Source organism: Rattus norvegicus, chromosome 3 (assembly GCF_021556685.1).
Source record: "Rattus norvegicus strain SHRSP/BbbUtx chromosome 3, alternate assembly SHRSP_T2T, whole genome shotgun sequence".
Taxonomy (NCBI): Eukaryota; Metazoa; Chordata; class Mammalia; order Rodentia; family Muridae; genus Rattus; species Rattus norvegicus.
In genome coordinates, this window is record NC_141536.1 from 127,314,949 (window position 1) to 127,342,837 (window position 27,889).

At 42.0% G+C, this 27,889-nt stretch overlaps 1 protein-coding gene across 6 annotated transcripts in view; it reads right to left on the reverse strand.

Moving 5' to 3' along the window:
• The window catches only part of Sel1l2 (SEL1L2 adaptor subunit of SYVN1 ubiquitin ligase), a 136,492-nt gene that overhangs the window by 50,237 nt on the left and 58,366 nt on the right, over nucleotides 1–27,889 (reverse strand). For all 6 annotated transcript variants that reach the window (XM_087652195.1, XM_087652194.1, XM_087652197.1 and 3 more), the window contains 1 exon segment: nucleotides 6,842–6,944. In XM_087652195.1, the coding sequence (XP_087508321.1) occupies nucleotides 6,842–6,944 (103 nt within the window).

Consider the following 27,889-nt stretch of genomic DNA (forward strand, 5'->3'; position numbering starts at 1 on the left):
TGGAGAAATGAATTACTCCCCGTCACTTTACACAGTAACTATTCTCTCCACCTTTCTGCATCTCAGATATGAATATACAGGTGTGCTAAATATAAAGACAGAACGTGCTATCATAACAGTACAAGAGTTTTTGCTTGGCATTCCCATAATGGGGTGTCTTGCTTTGAGCAAATCCAAATTTGGTTTTCTGTTTTTGTTTGTTCAGAAGAGTCAGGTACTCGACCTATGGATGCATTTCTGCAGCTGTCTCTCTTTCCATTCATGAGGCAGGGACTGCATCAGGATAGCCTGGGCAACAGAATAGTCTGGCATAAAGGCTCTGACGTTGATGGAAGATTTGCTCTCAGGACTGGGTTTTTCCATGTTGTTTGTACCCAAGAGAAGGATCCCTTCTCAGTGTTAAGTGAACAGGTACTTAGGACCTTCTAAGAGTGTTTTTACCCTATCAGACCAAGTCTAGAGTGTCCCTAGGCATGACAGGAATACCTAGTAGCTTCTTATCTCTTGACATTCTCATGTTACAGGCTGAGCATGAAATGTCAGGAACCAGGATCTCCTAGGACTATACTGCTCTCTTCCCTAGCTGGGACTGTCCTTTCTCTTAGCTGGACTACACTGGAAATTCCCTGTTTTGTACTCATTTGCACAGTGCACATTTTAGTGAGAGGAATTAAATCTTTAGATGATGCTTTAGGGTTTGATTTTACACTTTCCTCATTAACACCCTTCGGGGCAATTAACCTGAGGTCTAAGTATTGCAGGGGTATTTTTCCCTCTATCTTTTAATGATCTGCTAATTCAACTTCCCTTAGGGAGACCAGCTCCCTCTTTTTCTTGTGAAACTGGAAGAGTTACAGAGCTTTTCTTAATCTCCATTCACTAGCCTATAATTTGGAGAAAGAATTTGTCACAATCTCATTGTGTACAATGACTAGCAACATACATGTACACAGTACCTAGAACAATAAACAGATGCTTGATAGAAGAGAGTTGAAGAGTTTCAGACTAGATCAAAATAAGCTGTGTTTTCAAACTCTCTAAATGTTTGCAATCTATTCAGAGATTTGGGATTTTCTTTTCTTTTCTTTTTTTATCTTTATTAACTTGAGTATTTCTTATTTACATTTCGATTTTTATTCCCCTTCCTGGTTTCCGGGCCAACATCCCCCCTAGCCCCTCCCCCTCCCCTTCTATATGGGTGTTCCCCTCCCCATCTTCCCCCCATTACCACTCTCCCCTCAACAATCACGTTCACTAGGTGTTCAGTCTTGGCAGGACCAAGGGCTTCCCCTTCCACTGGTGCTCTTATTAAGCTATTCATTGCTACCTATGAGGTAGGAGCCCAGGGTCAGTCATGTATAGTCTTTGGGTAGTGGCTTAGTCCCTGGAAGCTCTGGTTGGTTGGCATTGTTGTTCATATGGGGTCTCAAGCCCCTTCAAGCTCTTCCAGTCCTTTCTCTGATTCCTTCAATGGAGAATTCCTTCCCGTTCTCAGTTGAGTGGTTTGCTGCTGGCATTCGCCTATGTATTTGCCGTATTCTGGCTGTGTCTCTCAGGAGAGATCTACATCTGGTTCCTGTCAGCCTGCACTTCTTTGCTTCATCCATCTTGTCTAATTGGGTGGCTGTATATGTATGGGCCACATGTGGGGCAGGCTCTGAATGGGTGTTCCTTCTGCCTCTGTTCTAAACTTTGCCTCCCTATTCCCTGCCAAGGGTACTCTTGTTCTCCTTTTAAAGAAGGAGTGAAGCATTCACATTTTGATCATCCATCTTGAGTTTCATGTGTTCTGTGCATCTAGGGCAATTCAAGCATTTGGGTTAATAGCCACTTATCAATGAATGCATACCATGTGTGTGTTTCTGTAATTGGGTTAGCTCACTCAGGATGATATTTTCTAGTTCCATCCATTTGCCTATGAATTTCATAAAGTCATTGTTTTTGATAGCTGAGTAATATTCCACTGTGTAGATGTACCACATTTTCTGTATCCATTCCTCTGTTGAAGGGTATCTGGGTTCTTTCCAGCTTCTGGCTATCATAAATAAGGCTGCTATGAACACAGTGGAGCATGTGTCTTTTTTATATGTTGGGGCATCTTTTGGGTATATGCCCAAGAGAGGTATAGCTGGGTTCTCAGGTAATTCAGTGTCCAATTTTCTGAGGAACCTCCAGACTGATTTCCAGAATGGTTGTACCAGTCTGCAATCTCACCAACAATGGAGGACTGTTCCTCTTTCTCCACATCTTCACCAGCATTTGCTGTTACCTGAGTTTTTGATCTTAGTCATTCTCACAGGTGTGAGGTGAAATCTCAGGGTTGTTTTGATTTGCATTTCCCTTATGACTAAAGATGTTGAACATTTCTTTAAGTGTTTCTCAGCCATTCGGCATTCCTCAGCTGTGAATTCTTTGTTTAGCTCTGAACTCCATTTTTTAATAGGGTTATTTGTCTCCCTGCGGTCTAACTTCTTGAGTTCTTTGTATATTTTGGATATAAGCCCTTTATCTGTTGTAGGATTGGTAAAGATCTTTTCCCAATCTGTTGGTTGCCGTTTTGTCCTAACCACAGTGTCCTTTGCCTTACAGAAGCTTTGCAGTTTTATGAGATCCCATTTGTCAATTCTTGATCTTAGAGCATAAGCCATTGGTGTTTTGTTCAGGAAATTTTCTCCAGTGCCCATGTGTTCGAGATGTTTCTCCACTTTTTCTTCTATTAGTTTGAGTGTATCTGGTTTGATGTGGAGGTCCAAGATTTGGAATTTTCAAAGAGGAATAGATTCTGCCATTCTGTTGTTTGTCTAGGACTGACTGCCATAGTTCCAGGATGCCTCCCCACAAGATCATGTCTAGTCTACAATTACCAGCTAATTGTGGTGCTGGGAATTAAACCCATCCCAGGTTTTTGTATTTGCTAAGCAAGTGCTTTACCATTGAGCTACGTCAATACGGCTCAGTTTGAGACAGAGATATACTATGTAATCTCAAAATCACCATCCTCCTGACTCTTTCCTAAACACTGGGATTTCGTAATGCAAACAGGCAGGGCACTTTGTCCCGCCTTTTTGTTGGGAGGGGACAGCCAGGTCCCATTCTTTCTATTATTCATTTCAACCTTGTTTGTTTTGTCTCTAGAGCTTCCACTCACGAGTTAAACCTGGAGGAAGAAATCATATACATTTATCTCCTAATCACTCTGTGTCAAGGCCTAGGACACAAAATGGTGCAGGAAGTTGCCCAGGATAAAACAGCCAATGAGTGTTTAGGGATGATTTGATCTCAAGGTCTAAGTGGGGCCTTAAAGATGATCCTGAGTTGTGTCCCACCTCTGGGATAAAACAAACTTATGACTTCTTTTAGATAAGGTGAAAAGAATGTATGTAGACTGATGTTATGGTTTGAGTGTGCTTGGCCAAAGGAGTGGCATTTAGAAGTGTGGCCTTATTGGGGTAGGTGCGTTACTGTAGGTGTGGGTTTTAGGACACTATCCTAACCGTCTGGAAGTTAGTCTTACACTAGCAGCCTTCAAATGAAGATGTTGAACTCTCAGCTCTTCTTTTACTATGCCTGCCTAGATGCTGCCATGTTCCTGCCTTGATGAAATGGACTGAACCTCTGCACCTGTAAGCCAGCCCCAGTTAAATGTTGTCTTTTATAAGACTCACCTTGGTCATGGTGTCTGTTCACAGACGTAAAATCCTAAGACAACCGAGGCCATAGCCTCCTAGATATGGCCATGGCTACCACATTTAAAAATTTTTCACTCTCTACTCCCAGTGTTTGTTCTTTTTCAAAACTATTTTTTTAAAATTTGTGTATATTCACCTATAGACACCTGATTTTTAACAAAGAAGCCAAAACCATACAAAGGAAAAATAAAGCACCCTCGACAAATGGTGCTTGTTTAACTGGATGTCTGCACGTAGAAGGATGTAAATAGATCCATATTTATCACCCTGCACAAAAATCAAGTCCAAGTAGATCAAGGACCTCAATATAAACTGGAGACAACACTCAATACAATATAAGAGAAAGCGGGGAATAGCCCTGAACTCATTGGTACAGAGACAACTTTCTGAACAGAACACCAATAGCTTAGGCTCTAAGATCAACAATTAATAAAAGGGACGTCATGAAACTGAAAGTTTTCTATAGGGCAAAGGACACCATTAATAGGACAAAACAGCAGCCTACAGAATGGGAAAAAACTTCACCAACCCTACATCTGACAGAGGGCTAATATGCAAAATGTACAAGGAACTCAAGAAGTTGGTATCAAATAACCAAATAACCTAATTAAAAAGTAGGGTACAGAACTAAACAAAGAATTTACAACAGAAGAATCTTAAATGGCTGAGAAGCACTTAAAGAAATCTTCAACATACTTAGTCTTAAGGGAAATGCAAATTAAAACAACTCTGAGATTTCAGATTATACCTATCAGAATGGCTAAGATAAGAAAGTCAAGTGACAGCCCATGCTGGCTAGAATGTGGAATGAGGGGAATATTCTTCCATTTGCTGGTGAGAGTGCTAACATATACAACCACTGTGGAAATCAGTTTGGGGATTTCTCAGAAAATTGATAATAGTTCTACCTCAAGACCCAGCCATACCACTCCTGGGCATATATATACCCAAAAGATGCTCCAATATCCCACAAGGACACTTGCTCAACTATGTTCATAGCAGCCTTATTTATAGTAGCCAGAACTGGAAAGAACCTCAGATGTCCCTTAACTAGAGAATGGATAAAGAAAATGTGGGTTCGTTTACACAGTGTAATACTACCCAGCTATTAAACACCAAGGACATCATGAAATTTGCAGGCGAATGGATTGGAACTAGACAATATCATCCTGGTTGAGGTAACCCAGACACAAAAGGTCATGCATAGTATGTACTTACTTGTACGTGGATATTAGCCATAAAGTATAGAATATCCACAATACTCTTCACAGACTCAAAGAAGCTAAATAACAAGGAGGACCCAAGGGAAGATGCTTGAATCTCACTCAGAAGGGGAAATAAAATAGTCATCAGAGGTTGATAGAGGAAGGGAACTAGATGAGAGAAGGGGTGGGGAGAGGAAAGGGGGTGCAAATCAAGTGTAGAGAAAACAGGGGAGAGAAGGCAAGAGAGTGCTATAAAGACAGCAATCCACCCACAAAACCTTTGACCTCAAATTGGTCCTGCCTATAGGAGGTGCAGGGACAAAGATGGAGCAGAGACTGAGGTAATGGCCAACCAATCACTGCCCCAACTTAAGACCCACCCCATAGGCGAGAACCAATCCAGGGCACTATTAATGATACTCTGTTATGTTTACAGACAGAGAAGTCTAGCATAACTGTCCTTTGAGAGGCTCCACCTAGCAGTTGACCAAAACAGATGCAGAGACTCACAGCTAGATATTAGACAGAGCTCAGGAAGTCTACGGAAGAGTTGAGAGAAAGATTGGGGGAATTGAAAAAGAGAGGGACTCCACAAGAAGACCAACAATCAACTAACCTGCACATATGGGGGCTCCCAGAGACTGAACCACCAACCAAAGAGTATACATGAGCTGGACCTAGGCGCCCCAGCACATATGTAGCAGATATGCAGCTTGACCTTCATGCGGTCAACCAACAATGGGAGTGGGGGCTTACCGTGACTGCCTGTGGATCCTGTTCCCCTAACTGGGGTGCCTTGTCTGGCCTCAGAGGGAGAGGATGTGCCTATTCCTACAGTGACTTTAGGTTCTTGGGTGAGTAGGTACCTAGGGTGGATTGCCTGCTTCTCAGACTGGGAGAGGGGCTCTGTGAGGGGGGATAGGGAGGAGAGGGGGGCTGTGATCAGAATATAAAGTGAATAAGTAAATAATTAATGGGAAAAGTGAGCTCCTCTCTGTTTCTCCTCTCTCCTCTCCCCTCTCTCTCCTCTCCTCCCCTCTCCTATCTCCTCTCTCTTCCTCTCTCCTCCCCTCTCCTCCCCTCTCCTCCTCTCCTTCCCTCCCCTCCCCTCTCCTCCCCTCCCCTCTCCTCCCCTCCCCTCGATCTCCTCTCTTTCCCTCTCTCTCCTCTCTTCCTCTCTCTCTCTCTCTCTCTCTCTCTCTCTCTCTCTCTAGTATTGTACATGTATATGTACATAAATGTGTGTATATGTTGAGACCAGATGCTGACATTGGATATTTTCCTTTGTTTACCCTTTACATTCTTTTGAGTCAAGGTCTCCTGCCAGACTCTTAGAACCACTTAACTAGATAGACAGGTAGTCAAGATCTTGGGGATCTGCTTGTCCCCACTTCCAGTGCGGGGGTGCTTGGCTTTTACATAGGTGCTCAGGATTCAAACTCAGGTTCTTGTGCTCAAATGGCAGGCATTCCAGGGGCTGCCATCCCCCTAGCCTCCCTGCCAGTGCTTTATCTGTAAAAATGAAGTACCATTCACCTCGAACGACTCATCTTTGAACAAAACAGCATCATATATATTAAAGTGCCTTGAAAGCCATAGGTCTCTGCAAATACTCAGGGAGAAAGCATGTTAAAACAGCAATCACTTTATTTCATTTTAAATTTATCATAAATCAGAGTAAAAAAGATTTTGCTGAATGACTCTATCAGGGACTAGTTTGAATTTTGCTTCATGGAAAGGACTCCAATCTCACATACAATCCTTTTGCTTGTTAAGGGTGACAATTCTGAGAATCTTTAAATAATCATGGATCCCTTTTGAAAGCAAAAGCTGATGAACAAGGTAAGCATATCTATTATTCCAATAAGGCTTTAAAGATAAACTAGATTTTCGGATTGTCTTCTTTTCCCTTGGAAATTAACTTGACAAAAGACACTGGATACTTACTCTGTTTTTTGTTTTTGACTTTTAGACTCCTGGAGAATCTTGTTGCCCATCTTAAATAACTCATCTCCTTTATCTGTGATACTTTTCTTGGCTGGCTTTTTGACTATACAGGAACAAAGGGGAAAAAGACCAATGTTATTTCTATTTTTAAACTTTGAGAAACAAAGTGCTGACGCTGTGCTAACATTTTGTTTTGAATTTTGCTACTTATTTATTAAATATTTGCCTTTCAAGTTGAATGCTTGGAACTATTTCTGGCTCAGGGGCCTGGAAGGTAGAGGGAAGAGATGCTCCCAATCAAAGAAGACATGGTCACAGTCTGAGAAAATGATCTGGGTTGACTTAAACAGAAGGTGAGGGGGCTCTTGGTACACCCTAGACAGAGGTAGATCTTAGGCACTGTGTTCTTAGCCCTGGCTGTCAGTGCCTCCCTCATCGATGCCACTTTGTCCATGTATTTAGAGCCCTGAGGTTCCACAAGGACATGGGTAGCAGGTATCTCCAGAAGGACCACAATAGGCATAGGAGCTGAAGAGTCAATCTTCTTGGAAAGTTTTCTCTGTGTAAGGCCTCTGCCATTCCTTAAAACCTTCTTGAGATGCTGGGGGAAATACACGAACTATCAATAATAACTTGCCTAGTTTAGGTGGGGACTTGACATCAAGAAAAGTAAAGGAATAATATTTTCTTAATATTCATGTAACACTAAATTTTAAAAAAAAACACCATCACTTTGTTTTTTGATAAGGAAAACTAATTAGTCGGACTCCTAATTCTCTACCCTTCAACTCTCTTCTCTCTCTCCCCCACCGCCTCTGTCCGTCTGTCTGTATGTCTGTCTGTCTGCCTCTGCTCCGTGTGAGATCTCTCTCCCTCTACCTCCAAGTCTATTACAGCACACAGTGGAAACTGATTAGGAAAATAGAGCCTGAAGCCTTTTCAAAGAAAAGGCATTTGGGACTTGAAGCTTCATTAGCAAGATGACAATGAACTTTAAGTAGCTCTTTTTCTTCTCCCAGACAAGATAACTAGAGTTGTCTATTTTTTAAAAATAGAAAAATAATAACCAAAAAGTGAATTTAGCATTATTTTGAATGCTTCAAGTTGCTCAATCAGTTCAGAAACACTAGACATTTTAGCATCTAATTTCTGCTTCGAGTTATATCTTATCTATACTCAGGATTAAAAGGAAAAAATAATTAGGTAAAACCTGACTAATATGTGTGGAATAGCAGTTGTTGACATTAGCATGCTTTCAAAGCATGAGCATACATTCGAGAAGATTGGCTATAAGGAATGATTTACTATGGCAAATTCCTTCCCAGGGCTGTTATTTTTATTAGTAATTTTTTGCCTTCCCAAACATATTGAACTACATATTTTTGTTACTATAGTAGGATTCAATTTCCAGATAAAGTTATCTTGTTGATGCTTTAATTTTGTTCTTATGATTTGAAGGTTTCCAAATTTGAGGAAGGCACAGTAAGGAAATGATTTCAGGAGACATTCTGAATTTGATGTGAGAGAGGCTAGATAGACACATGGGGAAAAAAGACATGGTGGCGGCGGGGCGTTGAGATCAACATGGTGCACCAAGACAACTGCTCATGGTCTTCTGCTTTGTCATTACAAAATAGTGACACCTCTGTCCATATCATCAACCTTGCAAACTGCTCCCATCATGCATCTGACATAATGACACATCCAAAAATCTCATAGGAGGATGGCAAAGGATGTATGTGAAGCTTATTCTTGGAAAACCATAACCTAGTTCTGGAATTTCTTGTCTCTCCCAAACACACATACACCTTTTGATTCCCCAGTAATTCTCTTCACCATTGAAGCTTGCCCATAAGGACTAGCTGTCTAAAATCATAGGTGCTGTGATTCTAGAGAAACTCATAGCCTCTCTTGAGGATATGTTTTTGAACTAGGACAGAAAGACAGGGGAAAGTAAGGGGATATGGAAAGGTTTGAAGAGAAACCCTTATTCTGGAGTCTGGTTGAAGTTTTCAGTCATGAAGAATCAAGAATTAGAGTGGTTAGACATGATGATACACACCATAAATCCAAGGACTTGGGAGGCAGAGGCAGGTGGTCACACCAGCCTGGTCTACAGTGAGTTCAGGACAGCTAGGGCTATAGAGAACAACAACAACAGCAGCAGCAGCAGCAGCAGCAGCAGCAGCAGCAGCAGCAGCAACAACAACAACAACAATTTAAAGCACAATTAACATTTGCTATGTCCTACATAGAGACAGAATTCCTTTTATATATAGACATTTCAAATAAGAATGTTAAAATAGCAATGAATTGTTCCTAATGTCCAAGCACATATGACCTTCAAACATGTCCTTTCTTAATCGCTTCTGAGACATTTTCTGGGATTCTAACAAACAAACCTATTAATTTTTATCTACAGTGAAGACATTTCTACCTTCCTGTGTGACACTGGTAAGCTTGAGTTTTACTGTATCAGTTATAATTCCATCCAATGCACTTCTGGAAACAAACTATGAACTCATTGATTGAAAAGAAAAAAGGTTCTTTAACAGCTCTTTGAGATAAACCATTAAAAGCCACTTTTGGTGGCTACTGTAAAGACACCCAGTGTGACTCCCTCTTGAGAAGCTCACACTCACACAGTAGGTGTATCACCTTCTTTACCAGAGCCTTTCTCTCCCTTGCTTGAATCTATGTTGAAATATATTCTCATTAAACTCTTAATTCTGCATCATACTTATTCACAATGAGGTTCTTTCTGTTTCGAAGTCAGGTATCCAGCCTTACTGAAGAGGAGGGCTCTGCAAAGAGCTCGGCTATTGTGGGCAGCTGTATCTCTGGCCTATACCCCACTGCTGACGCTGACCTTATTCCATAACCAATGAGCTCCCCTTTTCCCCTCACCCATCAATTTCTTACTTTGTGTTTAATTCTTCCTCTGACAGTGAAGAGCACTGGAAACATGGGATAAAGGGCTCTGTTTGATCTCGTAGTCTTAATATTTTTCCATTTCGCAGCAGCAGCAAAAGACTTAAAGGGCCTCCCCGAGTTTGGCATTCTCTGAATGGCTAACCTGTAGGTGCCTGTTCTGCTCTCTTACTTACAAACCAGCCTTACTTATGAAAGGTGTTTTATACTTTCATTTTGCTTTGGTGGCAAAAAAATACTGTGGTAACTTAGAGAAGGAAAAGATTTATTTCCGCTTACAAGTTCAGTCCATGACTGAGAAAAGTCAGGCAGGAGCTTGAAGCAGAAACTATGGCAGACTGATGTTGCCGGCTCACTCCCAGGGCCATACTTAGTTAGCCTTCTTTTGTTTAGGTTTTATTTGTTTTTATTTTATGTATATAACTGTTTTGTCTGTATGTGTATGCTTGGTGTCTGCGGAAGTCAGAAGACAGTGTCAGGTCCTTTAGAACAGGAGTTAGAGATGGTTGTGAGCCACTATGTAGATGCTGGGAATTGAACCTGTGTCCTCTGGGTCCTTTGCAAGAACAAGTGCTCTTAACTACTAGATCACCTTTCCAGACTTTAGCTATCTTTCTTTCTCTCTCTCTCTCTCTCTCTCTCTCTCTCTCTCTCTCTCTCTCTCTCTTTCTTTTTTTTCGGAGCTGGGGACTGAACCCAGGGTCTTGCGCTTGCCAGGCAAGCGCTCTACCACTGAGCTAAATCCCCAACACCTAGCTTTCTTATATATAGCCGAAGACCTCCTGTCCAGGCAGTAGAACCACCAGAGGAGCCTGGGTCCTCCTCATCTATTAAGGAAATCAAGATAATTCTTAGTACCTGGGCTCATGACATGTGCCTTTAATTCTAGCACCTGGGAGGCAAAGGCAGACAGATTTCTGGGAGTTTGAAGCCAGCGTGATCTTCACAGTGAATTTCAGGAGAGCCAGAACTATACATAAACTCTGTCTTTTTTTTTTTTTGAGAGAGAGAGAGAGAGGGAGAGAGAGAGAGAGAGAGAAGGAAGAAGAAGAAGAAGAAGAAGAAGAAGAAGAAGAAGAAGAAAGAAAGAAAGAAAGAAAGAAAGAAAGAAAGAAAGAAAGAAAGAAAAGAAAGAAGAAAAGGAAAAGATAGTCTCCCATAAACATGGCCATAGATTTACCTGATCTAGGCAGTTCCTCAATTGAGACTGTCATCTCAGTTGACTCTAGTCTCTGTCACATTGACATTTAAAGCTAATTAGAATAAAATACTAGGGATGGGCTTCACAAACTAAAGTGAGGAGTAGGTGTACCAGGACTGTAAATTCAGTTCTGAGGGATCTAAGACACCCTACTCTGCCCTCCGTGAGCAGCAGGCACACATAAGGTGCACAGACATACATATAGGCAAAAGGCTCATACACAAAGTCTAAAATAAAAATTGAAAATTAAAAAAGAGAGAATTAGGACTATCAGAGATCTTAAGATGGCAGTGACTATGGAAAATGTTGTAACTAAGCTAAATAAATTTTATATTTCAACATGGGTCAGAGACACAATGTGTAGAAAGGTTTTTAACATCTGTGACTTCCTCTTCCCTCTTTTTATTAATATATGCCTTAGATGACTTGGGTTTCAACCCCCTTACCCAGTGCACTTTCATTTAGAGAGATTTTTGAAGGGATGATTTAAATGAGTCATCTAGGAAAGTTCCTGCTTCAGTATGTCTGGTGTTTTAATGAGAAGAGGAACAGACTCCAGGGTGCACAGGTACAGAGAAGAGACATGTCAGAGGGTGGGGTTTTCGGAGCGGTCGGAATGTCTAGGGCCAACTCCTCTATCAGAGCGTAGAGCATTCTCTCCTTTTTATCAGTTAAAACTATGGTGCAAGCTGCATATACCTTAAGGCATTCCTGTGCACCACTTTAATCCTTTAAACTTGTGCTCGTTAACCCTGAGCTAAGCACATCTCTAAATGTGTCTATTACTTTTCTTTCTTAAACTGTGTCTTTAAACTGAGCATGCTAAGGAATGGACCTGCCCCTTGAAGAATGTGCAGTCCCTGTAATAAAAGTTCTGTAGTCTTTTTTTCTTTTACTTTTTCTGCTTTGGAAATATCTCCTATTACTTCCTAGCCTGGAGCAGGAATATAGCTCCATTTTTCACGTCTTAATTATACTTGTTTTGGCTCTGTATTTGCCAAAATGCTAGCCCATCATGTTGGGTTACAAGGAACTAATCAGAAAATGACCTACTTATAAGCCAGTAACAGAAGCCCTTCAAATGGCACCAAACCTGCCAGCACTTTGGTTTTAGAATTTGGGTCCACTGAGCTGCAAGAAACCATTATTTCTGTTGTTTAAGTCACTCAGTCCACGGTATTTTGTTAAGACAGCACCAGGAAACTGAGACACTCACTCTCCCTTTAGGAGTAGACACACCCAGATCAGAGCATGGCTACCTGCCAAAGGCACTTTTCCTGACTCCCAGGTCTCCAGCATAGTGCTCAGACTTTGTTAGACAGCTGTTTGGCCCAGTCACTCACTTCTACAAGGCTTACTTTTTGGGACGATAAGTAAGCAGTATAGTTTGTAAACTTCCCTGTGTTTGGTAGTTTCTGGACCCAGGTCACCTTTTCATGGTCATCTTTGGCTTATACTGCTGACTCTTCAATTGCCAACTTCCCTAAATAAGTGTGTTCAAGAGTCACATTCATGTAAATGTATCCTTTGTAAATTCTCTTAGGTGCCTATCTCTCTTGAGATGCCTGTGCGGACTCCTGACCTATGCGGCCTCTATCCCATGTCTAATGTCAAAGCCTCATCTTCTCCCCAACACTTCGCTCTGCTCCTTTCTCTGCCTTTTGCTACATTCTCCCCCTTTTATGTTAAACCACGGTTTCTAAAATCTTAACCTTCAGATTACGGGTAAATGCTTTCTAAGTTACCTAGAAAACATAAAGAAGGTACTAAATTATTTCACATCTCAAGTTACATTTACATCATGAATTATGAAAAGGACCATTGAGGTTAAAGGATTGATGGACAAGCCAGGAGTCTTTGAGTCTGACCGCAAGTTGAGTGTGTTTACAGAGTGACAGCATTAAAAACAGAAGGTTCTTTCCTACAGCGGCAAAGTTTGGCTAACGTTGACTGCTCTGTCCTTCCCACTGACTGCAGTTGCATTTAATGAAGCACAACTTCAGCCTCTGACTTTTCAGGATTCACATCAGGAGAAATCTTCACATTCACCCTTATGTGTGCCAAGAAGATAGATATTGGCAAAGAAGGGAGAATTATGATCTGTTACTAAAAATAGCATTGCAGCCAAGAAAGAATGACTCAGCACAGGGTTTAGCAGATACAATGAACTCAAACACCCTTAAGTAAGGATAGTACTACTGCAACGCTATACTTGATTGTCTATTGCCATTGTCATCAGAACCAAGACCCCCAGGGGTACTGGAGGAAGCGGTAGACAGTGTTAACTGTGGAAATAAAATACTTCCTCTCTTCAAGCATAAATGAAAGTACAACATGAAATCAGGATTCTGGCTTGAGCTATAGTTTACTAGCTAAAACTCTTAATTTATCTAAAAGAAATATATTTTATAAAATAAATAAGAATCAAACCAATATATAATAGCAGGGTTAATACTTATAAAGCAGGTAGTGCCAGACAGTTCTCAGTGCTTATATTTACTAATTTTTTATAGTCTGCTGGCTAAGAGAAGGACCACTGATCATTCTCGGTTAGTGCTGAGGTGATGTGGACACAAATGAGTCAGGTAGCCTGACCAAGGTCACTCAGCTGGTAGACAATTCTAGGCTATACTAGGAGCTGGTGTAGCCACTGCTCCTTTAAAAGACAAAAGTTTTGAAACTTTGTGTGCCTCATGTTTAGGCATCATCACACAGCAGGAGAGGTAGTAAGGTGTGCCTGCTGAGTACCCTGAGAAGCAGATTTTAAGAAGCACCTTTGGGTGGCTGAGTCTTGCCTTTTTCTCCCTCCCAAAATCAAGCCCAGATCCCCAGTTATAGAAGCTTGGAATTAATCATCTGGAGAAGGACAATTGAGAACCCTGAGACCAAGTTCCCTAAGTTGGGTAATTTCCTTCTCACCCATTCCCGCAAGACATAAACTTGATTCATCCATTTCTGCAAAAGACCTCTAGTCAATACCACTTCAACCTGAGACAGTTTTTGAGGCGGATCCTTTGAGGTCGAAGAGGGAAAAGAGGATTTTCTAGTGAGTGATCTAAGAGAGACATACATTCTTCCCTCTCAACCTCTGCTCACTGTGAAGTTTCTATGGACCCTCATCTGGGAACAAGTTGGATTGGGCAGAGGAAGACCCTGAGGCAGAGTTGATAAAATACTTTGAGTGTACCCAACAGGACACCTTGGAACAAGAGTCACCTAAATCCCAAGTAAAGCAAGATGATGAGGGCTTTCTATTCCTGGTCTGATGGCAGTTGTCAGTGACTCCCAGGTGAGGCCATCTACATGGAGCTGTCTGTCTGGGAATACTGTCCCATTTGGGACTGCATACTGAAGGCTGTCTGCAATTGGGGACATGTCCCTCATTAAGGGAGTGTTTGTCTGGCACTTGTCAGTGTCTGTTACAACTATTCAAAGAGTCAAGAGTTGCATTCTGTTTCAGAATGCAAAAGATAAGCTTAGGGTAGCTATTTTAGATTGCATAAATGAGAAAAAAAGGAACGTCTGAATGAGTTGTGAAAATACTCTCCTTCAACCAAGGATGTGGTAGTGGCTGAGAAAGATAACAGAAATGAACGCTGACTAATACCATGAGAGTCAGGAGGGAACTCAAGATCCAGGATCTGCCATTCCAGCACTCAGACTGGAGCTAACAATTGTCCAGCTAACGATTTAATAAGGATAATTACTTTTTTAGATTTAATTCTTTCTCAGAAGAATTAGCTGTTGAAGTCACAGTGTTAAGTACTATGGGGGAAAATGTTTGTGCCATTTTCAAACAAATAATGGATGTGAGATCATCGTGCTCAATTATAACACATCACTCAAGTGTGCTCTAGAAATCCAAGGCTTTATTACTTTTGAGTGTCACCTATAACACAGCATACTTCAAAGAAAATTCTGAGTTTGAACTCAGTTCAGAGAGCACAGGGACAAGTTGATTCAACTTAATCCATCAAGTATTTATTCCATTCTGTGTATATGGCAGACACTGCCAGGAACACATCTTGCTTTTAGGTAACGGGGATGCAACTACTCTTTGTTATATTTGAGACACTCTAGGTTAAAGAACAATTGGCAAGATTGAAAATGAGTCATTGCTGTTTTCAAAGTGTGGAAAACCATATGCATGTTCTAAAGACTTCAGCTCGATGTTAATCATTTCCATTTCTAGAACAGAAGCATTTTGAGATGAGTTAGGCTAAGTTTTGCTTCTCTTTTTTGGTGTACTCAAAGGCCTTGGAAAAAGCACTTATTTAGAACACCGATATCTCATTGCCAAGATGACATTTCATGCACAGAAATGTTAGAGTATAGACTGAGTAAATCAGAATTCAGCAAGGTTTACAGTGAACCTGTAATCATGTCTAACCTCATGTTATTACTTCATTTCCACAGCTTGTGAAGTTCAAATGTCCTTATTAGAGAAGCTCTTATCTCCCCAGCTTCCTTTTCCTTAACTGTTGCTGATGCCCAAGTAGTGTTTTCATGCTATATACAGTTATTGGGAACACAAAGTCATAGGGGCCAGTTTATGTGTAGACAACCTGGTTGCTGTTATAGTTATCTGGCATGGGTCACGATGGCTAATGATAGACATGGGAGGGTGGAACACAAGTTACCACAAAGTGAAGGACATCAAATGTCTGCAGAATCCAAAGCTTAACAGTGATATAATCTATTATGTAACTATTGCTGGCAGAATGTCACGTTAGTGTGAATATTATATAAATTTGTCCTCTGCCTCTGATAACAGCCTGTCTACATGTGTGTCTGTAGGCCTGCCTCTCCAGGAGGCCAATGTGCCTGTCTCTGTGTATGTGTCTATGTATGATGGGGTATGTCTGGATACCTGGTCTTCTATGTGCTTACTTTTTTCCTGAGTGAAAAGGCATGTTATAACTTATTGCAATTCTTTCAACTTCCCAGTCTCCAGTGATCCTCCCTGTCCCCTGGCATCAACTCACACCCATTGACTTACAGGGAAATGTAACATCTTCTTGAGTTGTTTTAAAAGAATATTCCCTTTGTAAAATGAGTCTGAGATTGCAAAATTAAGATTTCACAGAACAGAAAGAGAGGCTGATGTATTCTAGGGATTAAAATAGCTTCTTTGGTCATCTGAGGCATGGATGATTTAAAAACATGACTTGGGATCTCCCAATTTTGGGGTTTGTTGGCATCCTGATTTAGCACAACCATCACCTTCCTTGCTCCTAACATTACCTCATATTTTTCTACATAACTCTTCTTACCTTTTCACAAACAGGAAGAGCTTAGAAGCTGGGCATGGCATCATACATTCGTAATGCCACTCAGGAGGTGAAGGCAGGAGGATGGAAAGGTCAAGATCACTTTCTCATCCTGCTGCAAAGGGAGTTCTAGGCCAGCCTGGGATATCCAAGACCCTACTGAAACAAACAATCAGAGTCTCATTAGCATGATTGTCTAAACTTCAGCTGAACAAGAGTGACACCAACAGACATGCTAACATAAAAGGAGAAGAGCCAAGAGATTTCAACCCCACACAGAGAACTGCAGGCTACTAAGGTATGCTGAAAGCAGGAGAAATAGTCTTCCCCAGGGAGCAACCCACTAATTGCTTATCTAACACCAACTGATCAGCCCTGAAAATGCATACCAGTAATGTTATACGACTGAACAGGCTGTGTTTATGTCCTGTACACACACTACCACCACCACCGCCAGCGCCACCACTTAAATTTTTAAAAAGAGGCCATGAATTTGAAAGAGAAGGTTTGGAGGGAGGAGAGAGAAGAGAGAAATGATATCATAAGTCTCAAAAATTAAAAGCTCAAACAACTCAAGGAGCTTGAGAAGTCTTATGAAAGAATTGGGAGAAAGATTGAGGGACTCAAAGAAGACAAGAACACCACAGGCAGACCAACAGAGTCAACTAACTTGGACCCTTGGGAGTTCTCAGAGACTGAGTCACCAACCAAAGGGTGAGCACAGGTTGGACCTAGGCCCCCTGCACATATGCAGTGGATGAGCAGTTTGGCCTTCATGCAGGTCCCCCAAACAACAGCAGGGTCTGTCCCTGAGCCTGTTGCCTGCCTGAGAATCCCACACCCTTAAATGGACATCTCTGTCTGGCCTCAGTGGGAGAGGATATGTCTAGTCCTGCAGTGACACGTGTGTGTGTGTGTGTGTGTGTGTGTGTGTGTGTGTGTGTTTGTTGACACTTAGAGGGGAGCTTCCCTTGAGGAAATGAAGGAGGAAATGGGGAAGAATTTGCATGAAGGGGTACTGGGAGGAGAGGAAGGGCTGATATTGGATTGTAAAGGGAATAAATCAATAAATTCAATTTTACAAACTGGCATCTGTTGATACCATCTCCCAGTGTGGGGTGGGGTGGGTCATGGGCAGATGTTTGCCCACTTTCTATCCGTACATGCTTATTAAGATAGCTTCGCAGAGACATGTGTGCCGCTCAACATATTTCAGCAAATAAAATCTTCACAACTTCATCACATTTAGAATTATATCTGGCTGATTTGGTAAATATTAGTCTGGAGATTTATAGCGGACAACTGTAAGTTTTTGTCTCTCAATTTGGCCCTGTCCCACCAACTTCTGTAACAAGAGATTGGGCAAAATATTATAAGTCAATGAATTAGCTCATGAGATAAAGAGTTTGAACTAATAGTTCAAAATGGTCACAGCAAATTTCTTGGTTTTTGCTTTGTTTTGTGGGGTTAGGGGATCGAACTGAGCTACACTGCTCCTTATGGTAAAATTTAATAGATATAAATCTTAGATTTTCTTTTTTTACATTTAATTCTTTAGTCTATGTGTTCCTGAGCGCCCTTGCATACTAAAGGACATATATGGAGATCCCAAGACTACTTGCAGGACCCTGTTCTCATCTTTCTCCACATGGGTTCCAGGGATTCAGCTCAGGTTGCCAGTGCCTTTATACACAGAGCCATCTCGCTGCCTCAACTATTAAACTTTAAAATCAACAATTGTGTGGAGGCTGGAGGTATAGCTTGGGGTAGAACACTGCTCCAAAAGTTTTGTGATTGATCTCCAGCATAGGAAGCAAAGACACTTTGAAGCTGTAAGGAGTAGAAAACACATGGCTTGATGGCCAATTCATGTGTCATCTTGCCTTGGCTACAGTCCCCAGTGATTCAAACACTAAGCTCGTTCTTTCTGTGAGGGTATTTTGTAGATGTGACTAAAACCCATAATCAAAGCGATTATCCTAGATAATCTGGGTTCGTCTCATTTAATACATTTCAGAACCTTAAGTGTGAGATCAAGGCTTTCCTAATGAAAACCAGAGAGACAGTTCAATGGTTAAGAGTGTAGACTACTCTTAAACTCTACCCAAGTTTCTAGGACCCACTAGGGAGGTCTTAATCACCTATAACTCCAGTTCCAGGGAACTCGATGTTTCTGGCATCTGTGGGCACCTGCACTCAAACACATATATAAGCACTTAATTTAAAAATATTAAAAATATTTTAAAAGAAGAGCAAAACACCATCGAGACAACAACAACAAACAAACAAACAAACAAACAAACAAACAAACAAACAGAGCCATTGGGCTGGGCCAAGCATGCCTGTGGACATTAGGTGTCCCAGTGTAGCTCTGAATGCAACCCAACATCTCTGTAGATGACTGTCATGTTACAACATCAGAAGGTTAACCATGCCTTCTAGACAACAGCTTTAGTTTATGTCTATGGGTTCCAATTTGCTTTTCACGACAGTGTCCTTTATAGACTTTGGGCTTGCCCAGTTTAGCCCTCATAGTCCCATGAAGTAACTCCTTAATAAATCCTTTGAGTACGTGCCTGTATCTCCTACTGGCATTTTTCCTGGTTGATGTCCAACTGAATGTATTGCTTAGTCCTTCCTGACACACAACTTAGTCTTTCCTTTCCTTTCCCTCTTCCCTTTCATCCTTTCTCCCCCTGAGCCTCTCCCCCACCCCCCAACTTTCCTTTTTTCCTCTTCTTCCCTTGAGACAGAATTTCTATATGTGGCCCAGGTTGACCTTAAACTCCTTAAACTCAGTCCTCTGAGGGCTTGGATGACAAGTGTGGGCCACTTGGGCCACACAGCTAGCTGGGCTTAGTTCTCTAAAGTGAGAAGAACATTCAATTTGCTATGAATGTGCTATGTCTTATCACTGAGCTCTGGTGTCAGCAACTGCAAACGTGTGTTCGGAACATCACAGTTATTAAATCCAACTCCACCCGCCATAAATGTACACTGTCTAGCAGGAGACGTCAAAGAGATGCCAAATGACTCTGTTTTGTTTTTTTTTTTTCCGGAGCTGGGGACTGAACCCAGGACCTTGCGCTTCCTAGGCAAGCGCTCTACCACTGAGCTAAATCCCCAACCCCCAAATGACTCTGTTGAAAAGTGCTGTTTTCAGGTTTCAGCTGAGCAGCAAACCAGCCTTTTGTGGGTAAGTATGGGGCAAAATACCGTTGACATTATTAAGATTTTGAGAATTTAAATGTCTTTGTCAAAGCAGGACTTTTGGAAAGGAGCTCAGTCTGGGGTCAATAAGAAACCTTCCAGCCTCTAAATGGATAGCTCCCTCTGGAATCCACTCTTCTCGGTTTCTGCCTATTGCTATTATTAGCAGTGGCTGCTTTTCTGTATTTACTTCTGGCAGAAGGATACTTTGCTCATTTTTGTAAATCTTGATGAAGGGATTCTGTGGCTTATAAAATGAGGCCTCTCTTGTGCACTTGGCACCAGTGACTTGAATAGGCATCAGTGATGAATGTATGTGTACATCCTGGTGGTCTCAGGGACGTGGACATTTCTGTGGAGTCAAGTGTGACTACTCAGAATGTGAATGTTTATGTCTACTGCACACACAGTGGCTGTCACTGGTAGAATGAAAGTATTTCCCATTATTCATTCTCCTCTAAAACTTTCAAGTATATTTTGGCTCTTAGCAAATTGTGCCATATTTATCAAATAGTTCTGTGTCTCCTTAAAATCATTAGAGAAGCATGTAAACAAAAACATTTTTTTCAGGATAAGTCTGACTTCATAACCCAGGCTGGCCTCAAACATGCAGCACTCCTGCTAAGTGCTCTGAGTGTTAGAAAGGTCCTTGCTGCCATAGTCTGCCATTTCTCAAGACGAGTGTATAGCTTCGTGGCTGATCATCCACCTTTCAGGTTCAGATTTCTCTTGGAAACAGCTTTGTGATGTTAAGCTGAGATGGTTAATATCCACTGTTAACCTGACTGGATTTAGAATCACTTAGCCTCTGGGCATTCTCATGAGAGACTCTCTAGCATAAGTTAGACGGAATGTTGTCGGGACTATTTCTCCTCGGGCTCGGGTCCTGGACTCCATAAGAAGGAAAAAGCCAGTGGACCATAAGCATCTTCACTCTCCGCTTCCTCACTGTGGATGAAGTGGAACCAGCTGCCTCAGGCACCTGCAGCTTTGATTTTCCGTCATGATGAACTGTACTCTTGAACTGTGAGCTGAAGTAAACTTTCTCTTCCTTAAATTGGGTTCCTCCTTAGTATTTTATCATGTATCCCTTCTATACTTTCCAAAAAGCCACGTAGGGCCCAGGGGATGGCTCAATAGATAAAACTTATGCTGCTCAAATTTGAGGACAAAGGTATGGATCCTCAGAATCCATGTGATTGTGGGAAACTGTAACAGCCCACTGAAAGATGGAGACAGCAGACCCATCACGGCAAGGCGGTTAGCCAGACTAGACATATTGGTGAGTGTGCATACACTCATGTGTATACATCACATGAAAATGCATGTAAGAAAAAATCCATTAGTTGTTCTTATGTCTGTGCCAGTTGTATGCTCATTATGAGTATAGAAATTGATAGAGCGACCCGCGGATCCCGGCCCGCAGCAGCTCTCTGCTCCCAGACCCGGTGAGAGAGAAACCCAACCGCCTGGTCAGGTGGGCACTCCTGAGGCTGCAGAGCAGAAGAGACCACCAACACTGCTCACCCCTGCCCACATCCCTGGCCCAAGAGGAAACTGTATAAGGCCTCTGGGCTCCCGTGGGGGAGGGCCCAGGAGCGGCAGGACCCCGCCGGACCCTGAAGGAAACAGACCGGATAAACAGTTCTCTGCACCCAAATCCCGTGGGAGGGAGAGCTAAACCTTCAGAGAGGCGGACAAGCCTGGGAAACCAGAAGAGACTGCTCCCTGCACACACATCTCGGACGCCAGAGGAAAAAGCCAAAGACCATCTGGAACCCTGGTGCACTGAAGCTCCCGGAAGGGGCGGCACAGGTCTTCCTGGTTGCTGCCGCTGCAGAGAGCCCCTGGGCAGCACCCCACGAGCGAACCTGAGCCTCGGGACTACAGGTAAGACCAAATTTTCTGCTGCAAGAAAGCTGCCTGGTGAGCTTGGGACACACGGAAGCAGAATTTCTCTAGAACCGGGCACGTTCTGTGTTTACCAGAAGTCCCACACCCGCGGATCCCGGCCCGCAGCAGCTCTCTGCTCCCAGACCCGGTGAGAGAGAAACCCAACCGCCTGGTCAGGTGGGCACTCCTGAGGCTGCAGAGCGGAAGAGACCACCAACACTGCTCACCCCTGCCCACATCCCTGGCCCAAGAGGAAACTGTATAAGGCCTCTGGGCTCCCGTGGGGGAGGGCCCAGGAGCGGCAGGACCCCGCCGGACCCTGAAGGAAACAGACCGGATAAACAGTTCTCTGCACCCAAATCCCGTGGGAGGGAGAGCTAAACCTTCAGAGAGGCGGACAAGCCTGGGAAACCAGAAGAGACTGCTCCCTGCACACACATCTCGGACGCCAGAGGAAAAAGCCAAAGACCATCTGGAACCCTGGTGCACTGAAGCTCCCGGAAGGGGCGGCACAGGTCTTCCTGGTTGCTGCCGCTGCAGAGAGCCCGTGGGCAGCACCCCACGAGCGAACTTGAGCCTCGGGACCACAGGTAAGACCAAATTTTCTGCTGCAAGAAAGCTGCCTGGTGAACTCAAGACACAGGCCCACAGGAACAGCTGAAGACCTGTAGAGAGGAAAAACCACACGCCCGAAAGCAGAACACTCTGTCCCCATAACTGACTGAAAGAGAGGAAAACAGGTCTACAGCACTCCTGACACACAGGCTTATAGGACAGTCTAGCCACTGTCAGAAACAGCAGAACAAAGTAACACTAGAGATAATCTGATGGTGAGAGGCAAGCGCAGGAACCCAAGCAACAGAAACCAAGACTACATGCCATCATCGGAGCCCAATTCTCCCACCAAAACAAACATGGAATATCCAAACACACCAGAAAAGCAAGATCTAGTTTCAAAATCATATTTGATCATGATGCTGGAGGACTTCAAGAAAGACATGAACACACTTAGGGAAGCACAGGAAAACATTAATAAACAAGTAAAAGCCTACAGAGAGGAATCGCAAAAATCCCTGAAAGAATTCCAGGAAAACACAATCAAACAGTTGAAGGAATTAAAAATGGAAATAGAAGCAATCAAGAAAGAACACATGGAAACAACCCTGGATATAGAAAACCAAAAGAAGAGACAAGGAGCTGTAGATACAAGCTTCACCAACAGAATACAAGAGATGGAAGAGAGAATCTCAGGAGCAGAAGATTCCATAGAAATCATTGACTCAACTGTCAAAGATAATGTAAAGCGGAAAAAGCTACTGGTCCAAAACATACAGGAAATCCAGGACTCAATGAGAAGATCAAACCTAAGGATAATAGGTATAGAAGAGAGTGAAGACTCCCAGCTCAAAGGACCAGTAAATATCTTCAACAAAATCATAGAAGAAAACTTCCCTAACCTAAAAAAAGAGATACCCATAGACATACAAGAAGCCTACAGAACTCCAAATAGATTGGACCAGAAAAGAAACACCTCCCGTCACATAATTGTCAAAACACCAAACGCACAAAATAAAGAAAGAATATTAAAAGCAGTAAGGGAAAAAGGTCAAGTAACATATAAAGGGAGACCTATCAGAATCACACCAGACTTCTCGCCAGAAACTATGAAGGCCAGAAGATCCTGGACTGATGTCATACAGACACTAAGAGAACACAAATGCCAGCCCAGGTTACTGTATCCAGCAAAACTCTCAATTAACATTGATGGAGAAACCAAGATATTCCATGACAAAACCAAATTTACACAATATCTTTCTACAAATCCAGCACTACAAAGGATAATAAATGGTAAAGCCCAACATAAGGAGGCAAGCTATACCCTAGAAGAAGCAAGAAACTAATCGTCTTGGCAACAAAACAAAGAGAATGAAAGCACACAAACATAACCTCACATCCAAATATGAATATAACGGGAAGCAATAATCACTATTCCTTAATATCTCTCAACATCAATGGCCTCAACTCCCCAATAAAAAGACATAGATTAACAAACTGGATACGCAACGAGGACCCTGCATTCTGCTGCCTACAGGAAACACACCTCAGAGACAAAGACAGACACTACCTCAGAGTGAAAGGCTGGAAAACAACTTTCCAAGCAAATGGTCAGAAGAAGCAAGCTGGAGTAGCCATTCTAATATCAAATAAAATCAATTTCCAACTAAAAGTCATCAAAAAAGATAAGGAAGGACACTTCATATTCATCAAAGGAAAAATCAACCAAGATGAACTCTCAATCCTAAATATCTATGCCCCAAATACAAGGGCACCTACATACGTAAAAGAAACCTTACTAAAGCTCAAAACACACATTGCACCTCACACAATAATAGTGGGAGATTTCAACACCCCACTCTCATCAATGGACAGATCATGGAAACAGAAATTAAACAGTGATGTAGACAGACTAAGAGAAGTCATGAGCCAAATGGACTTAACGGATATTTATAGAACATTCTATCCTAAAGCAAAAGGATATACCTTCTTCTCAGCTCCTCATGGTACTTTCTCCAAAATTGACCATATAATTGGTCAAAAAACGGGCCTCAACAGGTACAGAAAGATAGAAATAATCCCATGCGTGCTATCGGACCACCACGGCCTAAAACTGGTCTTCAATAACAATAAGGGAAGAATGCCCACATATACGTGGAAATTGAACAATGCTCTACTCAATGATAACCTGGTCAAGGAAGAAATAAAGAAAGAAATTAAAAACTTTTTAGAATTTAATGAAAATGAAGATACAACATACTCAAACTTATGGGACACAATGAAAGCTGTGCTAAGAGGAAAACTCATAGCGCTGAGTGCCTGCAGAAAGAAACAGGAAAGAGCATATGTCAGCAGCTTGACAGCACACCTAAAAGCTCTAGAACAAAAAGAAGCAAATACACCCAGGAGGAGTAGAAGGCAGGAAATAATCAAACTCAGAGCTGAAATCAACCAAGTAGAAACAAAAAGGACCATAGAAAGAATCAACAGAACCAAAAGTTGGTTCTTTGAGAAAATCAACAAGATAGATAAACCCTTAGCCAGACTAACGAGAGGACACAGAGAGTGTGTCCAAATTAACAAAATCAGAAATGAAAAGGGAGACATAACTACAGATTCGGAGGAAATTCAAAAAATCATCAGATCTTACTATAAAAACCTATATTCAACAAAATTTGAAAATCTTCAGGAAATGGACAATTTCCTAGACAGATACCAGGTATCGAAGTTAAATCAGGAACAGATAAACCAGTTAAACAACCCCATAACTCCTAAGGAAATAGAAGCAGTCATTAGAGGTCTCCCAACCAAAAAGAGCCCAGGTCCAGACGGGTTTAGTGCAGAATTCTATCAAACCTTCATAGAAGACCTCATACCAATATTATCCAAACTATTCCACAAAATTGAAACAGATGGAGCCCTACCGAATTCCTTCTACGAAGCCACAATTACTCTTATACCTAAACCACACAAAGACACAACAAAGAAAGAGAACTTCAGACCAATTTCCCTTATGAATATCGACGCAAAAATACTCAACAAAATTCTGGCAAACCGAATTCAAGAGCACATCAAAACAATCATCCATCATGATCAAGTAGGCTTCATCCCAGGCATGCAGGGATGGTTTAATATACGGAAAACCATCAACGTGATCCATTATATAAACAAACTGAAAGAACAGAACCACATGATCATTTCATTAGATGCTGAGAAAGCATTTGACAAAATTCAACACCCCTTCATGATAAAAGTCCTGGAAAGAATAGGAATTCAAGGCCCATACCTAAACATAGTAAAAGCCATATACAGCAAACCAGTTGCTAACATTAAACTAAATGGAGAGAAACTTGAAGCAATCCCACTAAAATCAGGGACTAGACAAGGCTGCCCACTCTCTCCCTACTTATTCAATATAGTTCTTGAAGTTCTAGCCAGAGCAATCAGACAACAAAAGGAGATCAAAGGGATACAGATCGGAAAAGAAGAGGTCAAAATATCACTATTTGCAGATGACATGATAGTATATTTAAGTGATCCCAAAAGTTCCACCAGAGAACTACTAAAGCTGATAAACAACTTCAGCAAAGTGGCTGGGTATAAAATTAACTCAAATAAATCAGTTGCCTTCCTCTATACAAAAGAGAAACAAGCCGAGAAAGAAATTAGGGAAACGACACCCTTCATAATAGACCCAAATAATATAAAGTACCTCGGTGTGACTTTAACCAAGCAAGTAAAAGATCTGTACAATAAGAACTTCAAGACACTGAGGAAAGAAATTGAAGAAGACCTCAGAAGATGGAAAGATCTCCCATGCTCATGGATTGGCAGGATTAATATAGTAAAAATGGCCACTTTACCAAAAGCAATCTACAGATTCAATGCAATCCCCATCAAAATACCAATCCAATTCTTCAAAGAGTTAGACAGAACAATTTGCAAATTCATCTGGAATAACAAAAAACCCAGGATAGCTAAAGCTATCCTCAACAATAAAAGGACTTCAGGGGGAATCACTATCCCTGAACTCAAGCAGTATTACAGAGCAATAGTGATAAAAACTGCATGGTATTGGTACAGAGACAGACAGATAGACCAATGGAATAGAATTGAAGACCCAGAAATGAACCCACACACCTATGGTCACTTGATTTTTGACAAAGGAGCCAAAACCATCAAATGGAAAAAAGATAGCATTTTCAGCAAATGGTGCTGGTTCAACTGGAGGGCAACATGTAGAAGAATGCAGATCGATCCATGCTTATCACCCTGTACAAAGCTTAAGTCCAAGTGGATCAAGGACCTCCACATCAAACCAGACACACTCAAACTAATAGAAGAAAAACTAGGGAAGCATCTGGAACACATGGGCACTGGAAAAAATTTCCTGAACAAAACACCAATGGCTTATGCTCTAAGATCAAGAATCGACAAATGGGATCTCATAAAACTGCAAAGCTTCTGTAAGGCAAAGGACACTGTGGTTAGGACAAAACGGCAACCAACAGATTGGGAAAAGATCTTTACCAATCCTACAACAGATAGAGGCCTTATATCCAAAATATACAAAGAACTCAAGAAGTTAGACCGCAGGGAAACAAATAACCCTATTAAAAAATGGGGTTCAGAGCTAAACAAAGAATTCACAGCTGAGGAATGCCGAATGGCTGAGAAACACCTAAAGAAATGTTCAACATCTTTAGTCATAAGGGAAATGCAAATCAAAACAACCCTGAGATTTCACCTCACACCAGTGCGATTGGCTAAGATCAAAAACTCAGGTGACAGCAGATGCTGGCGAGGATGTGGAGAAAGAGGAACACTCCTCCATTGTTGGTGGGATTGCAGACTGGTAAAACCATTCTGGAAATCAGTCTGGAGGTTCCTCAGAAAATTGGACATTGAACTGCCTGAGGATCCAGCTATACCTCTCTTGGGCATATACCCAAAAGATGCCTCAACATATAAAAGAGACACGTGCTCCACTATGTTCATCGCAGCCTTATTTATAATAGCCAGAAAATGGAAAGAACCCAGATGCCCTTCAACAGAGGAATGGATACAGAAAATGTGGTACATCTACACAATGGAATATTACTCAGCTATCAAAAACAACGAGTTTATGAAATTCGTAGGCAAATGGTTGGAACTGGAAAATATCATCCTGAGTGAGCTAACCCAATCACAGAAAGACATACATGGTATGCACTCATTGATAAGTGGCTATTAGCCCAAATGCTTGAATTACCCTAGATCCCTAGAACAAACGAAACTCAAGACGGATGATCAAAATGTGAATGCTTCACTCCTTCTTTAAATGAGGAAAAAGAATACCCTTGGCAGGGAAGGGAGAGGCAAAGATTAAAACAGAGACTGAATGAACACCCATTCAGAGCCTGCCCCACATGTGGCCCATACATATACAGCCACCCAATTAGACAAGATGGATGAAGCAAAGAAGTGCAGACCGACAGGAGCCGGATGTAGATCGCTCCTGAGAGACACAGCCAGAATACAGCAAATATAGAGGCGAATGCCAGCAGCAAACCACTGAACTGAGAATAGGTCCCCTATTGAAGGAATCAGAGAAAGAACTGGAAGAGCTTGAAGGGACTCGAGACCCCAAAAGTACAACAATGCCAAGCAACCAGAGCTTCCAGGGACTAAGCCACTACCTAAAGACTATACATGGACTGACCCTGGACTCTGACCCCATAGGTAGCAATGAATATCCTAGTAAGAGCACCAGTGGAAGGGGAAGCCCTGGGTCCTGCTAAGACTGAACCCCCAGTGAACTAGTCTATGGGGGGAGGGCGGCAATGGGGGGAGGGTTGGGAGGGGAACACCCATAAGGAAGGGGAGGGGGGAGGGGGATGTTTGCCCGGAAACCGGGAAAGGGAATAACACTCGAAATGTATATAAGAAATACTCAAGTTAATAAAAAAAAAAAAAAAAAAAAAAGAAATTGATAGAGCAGTATGTAAA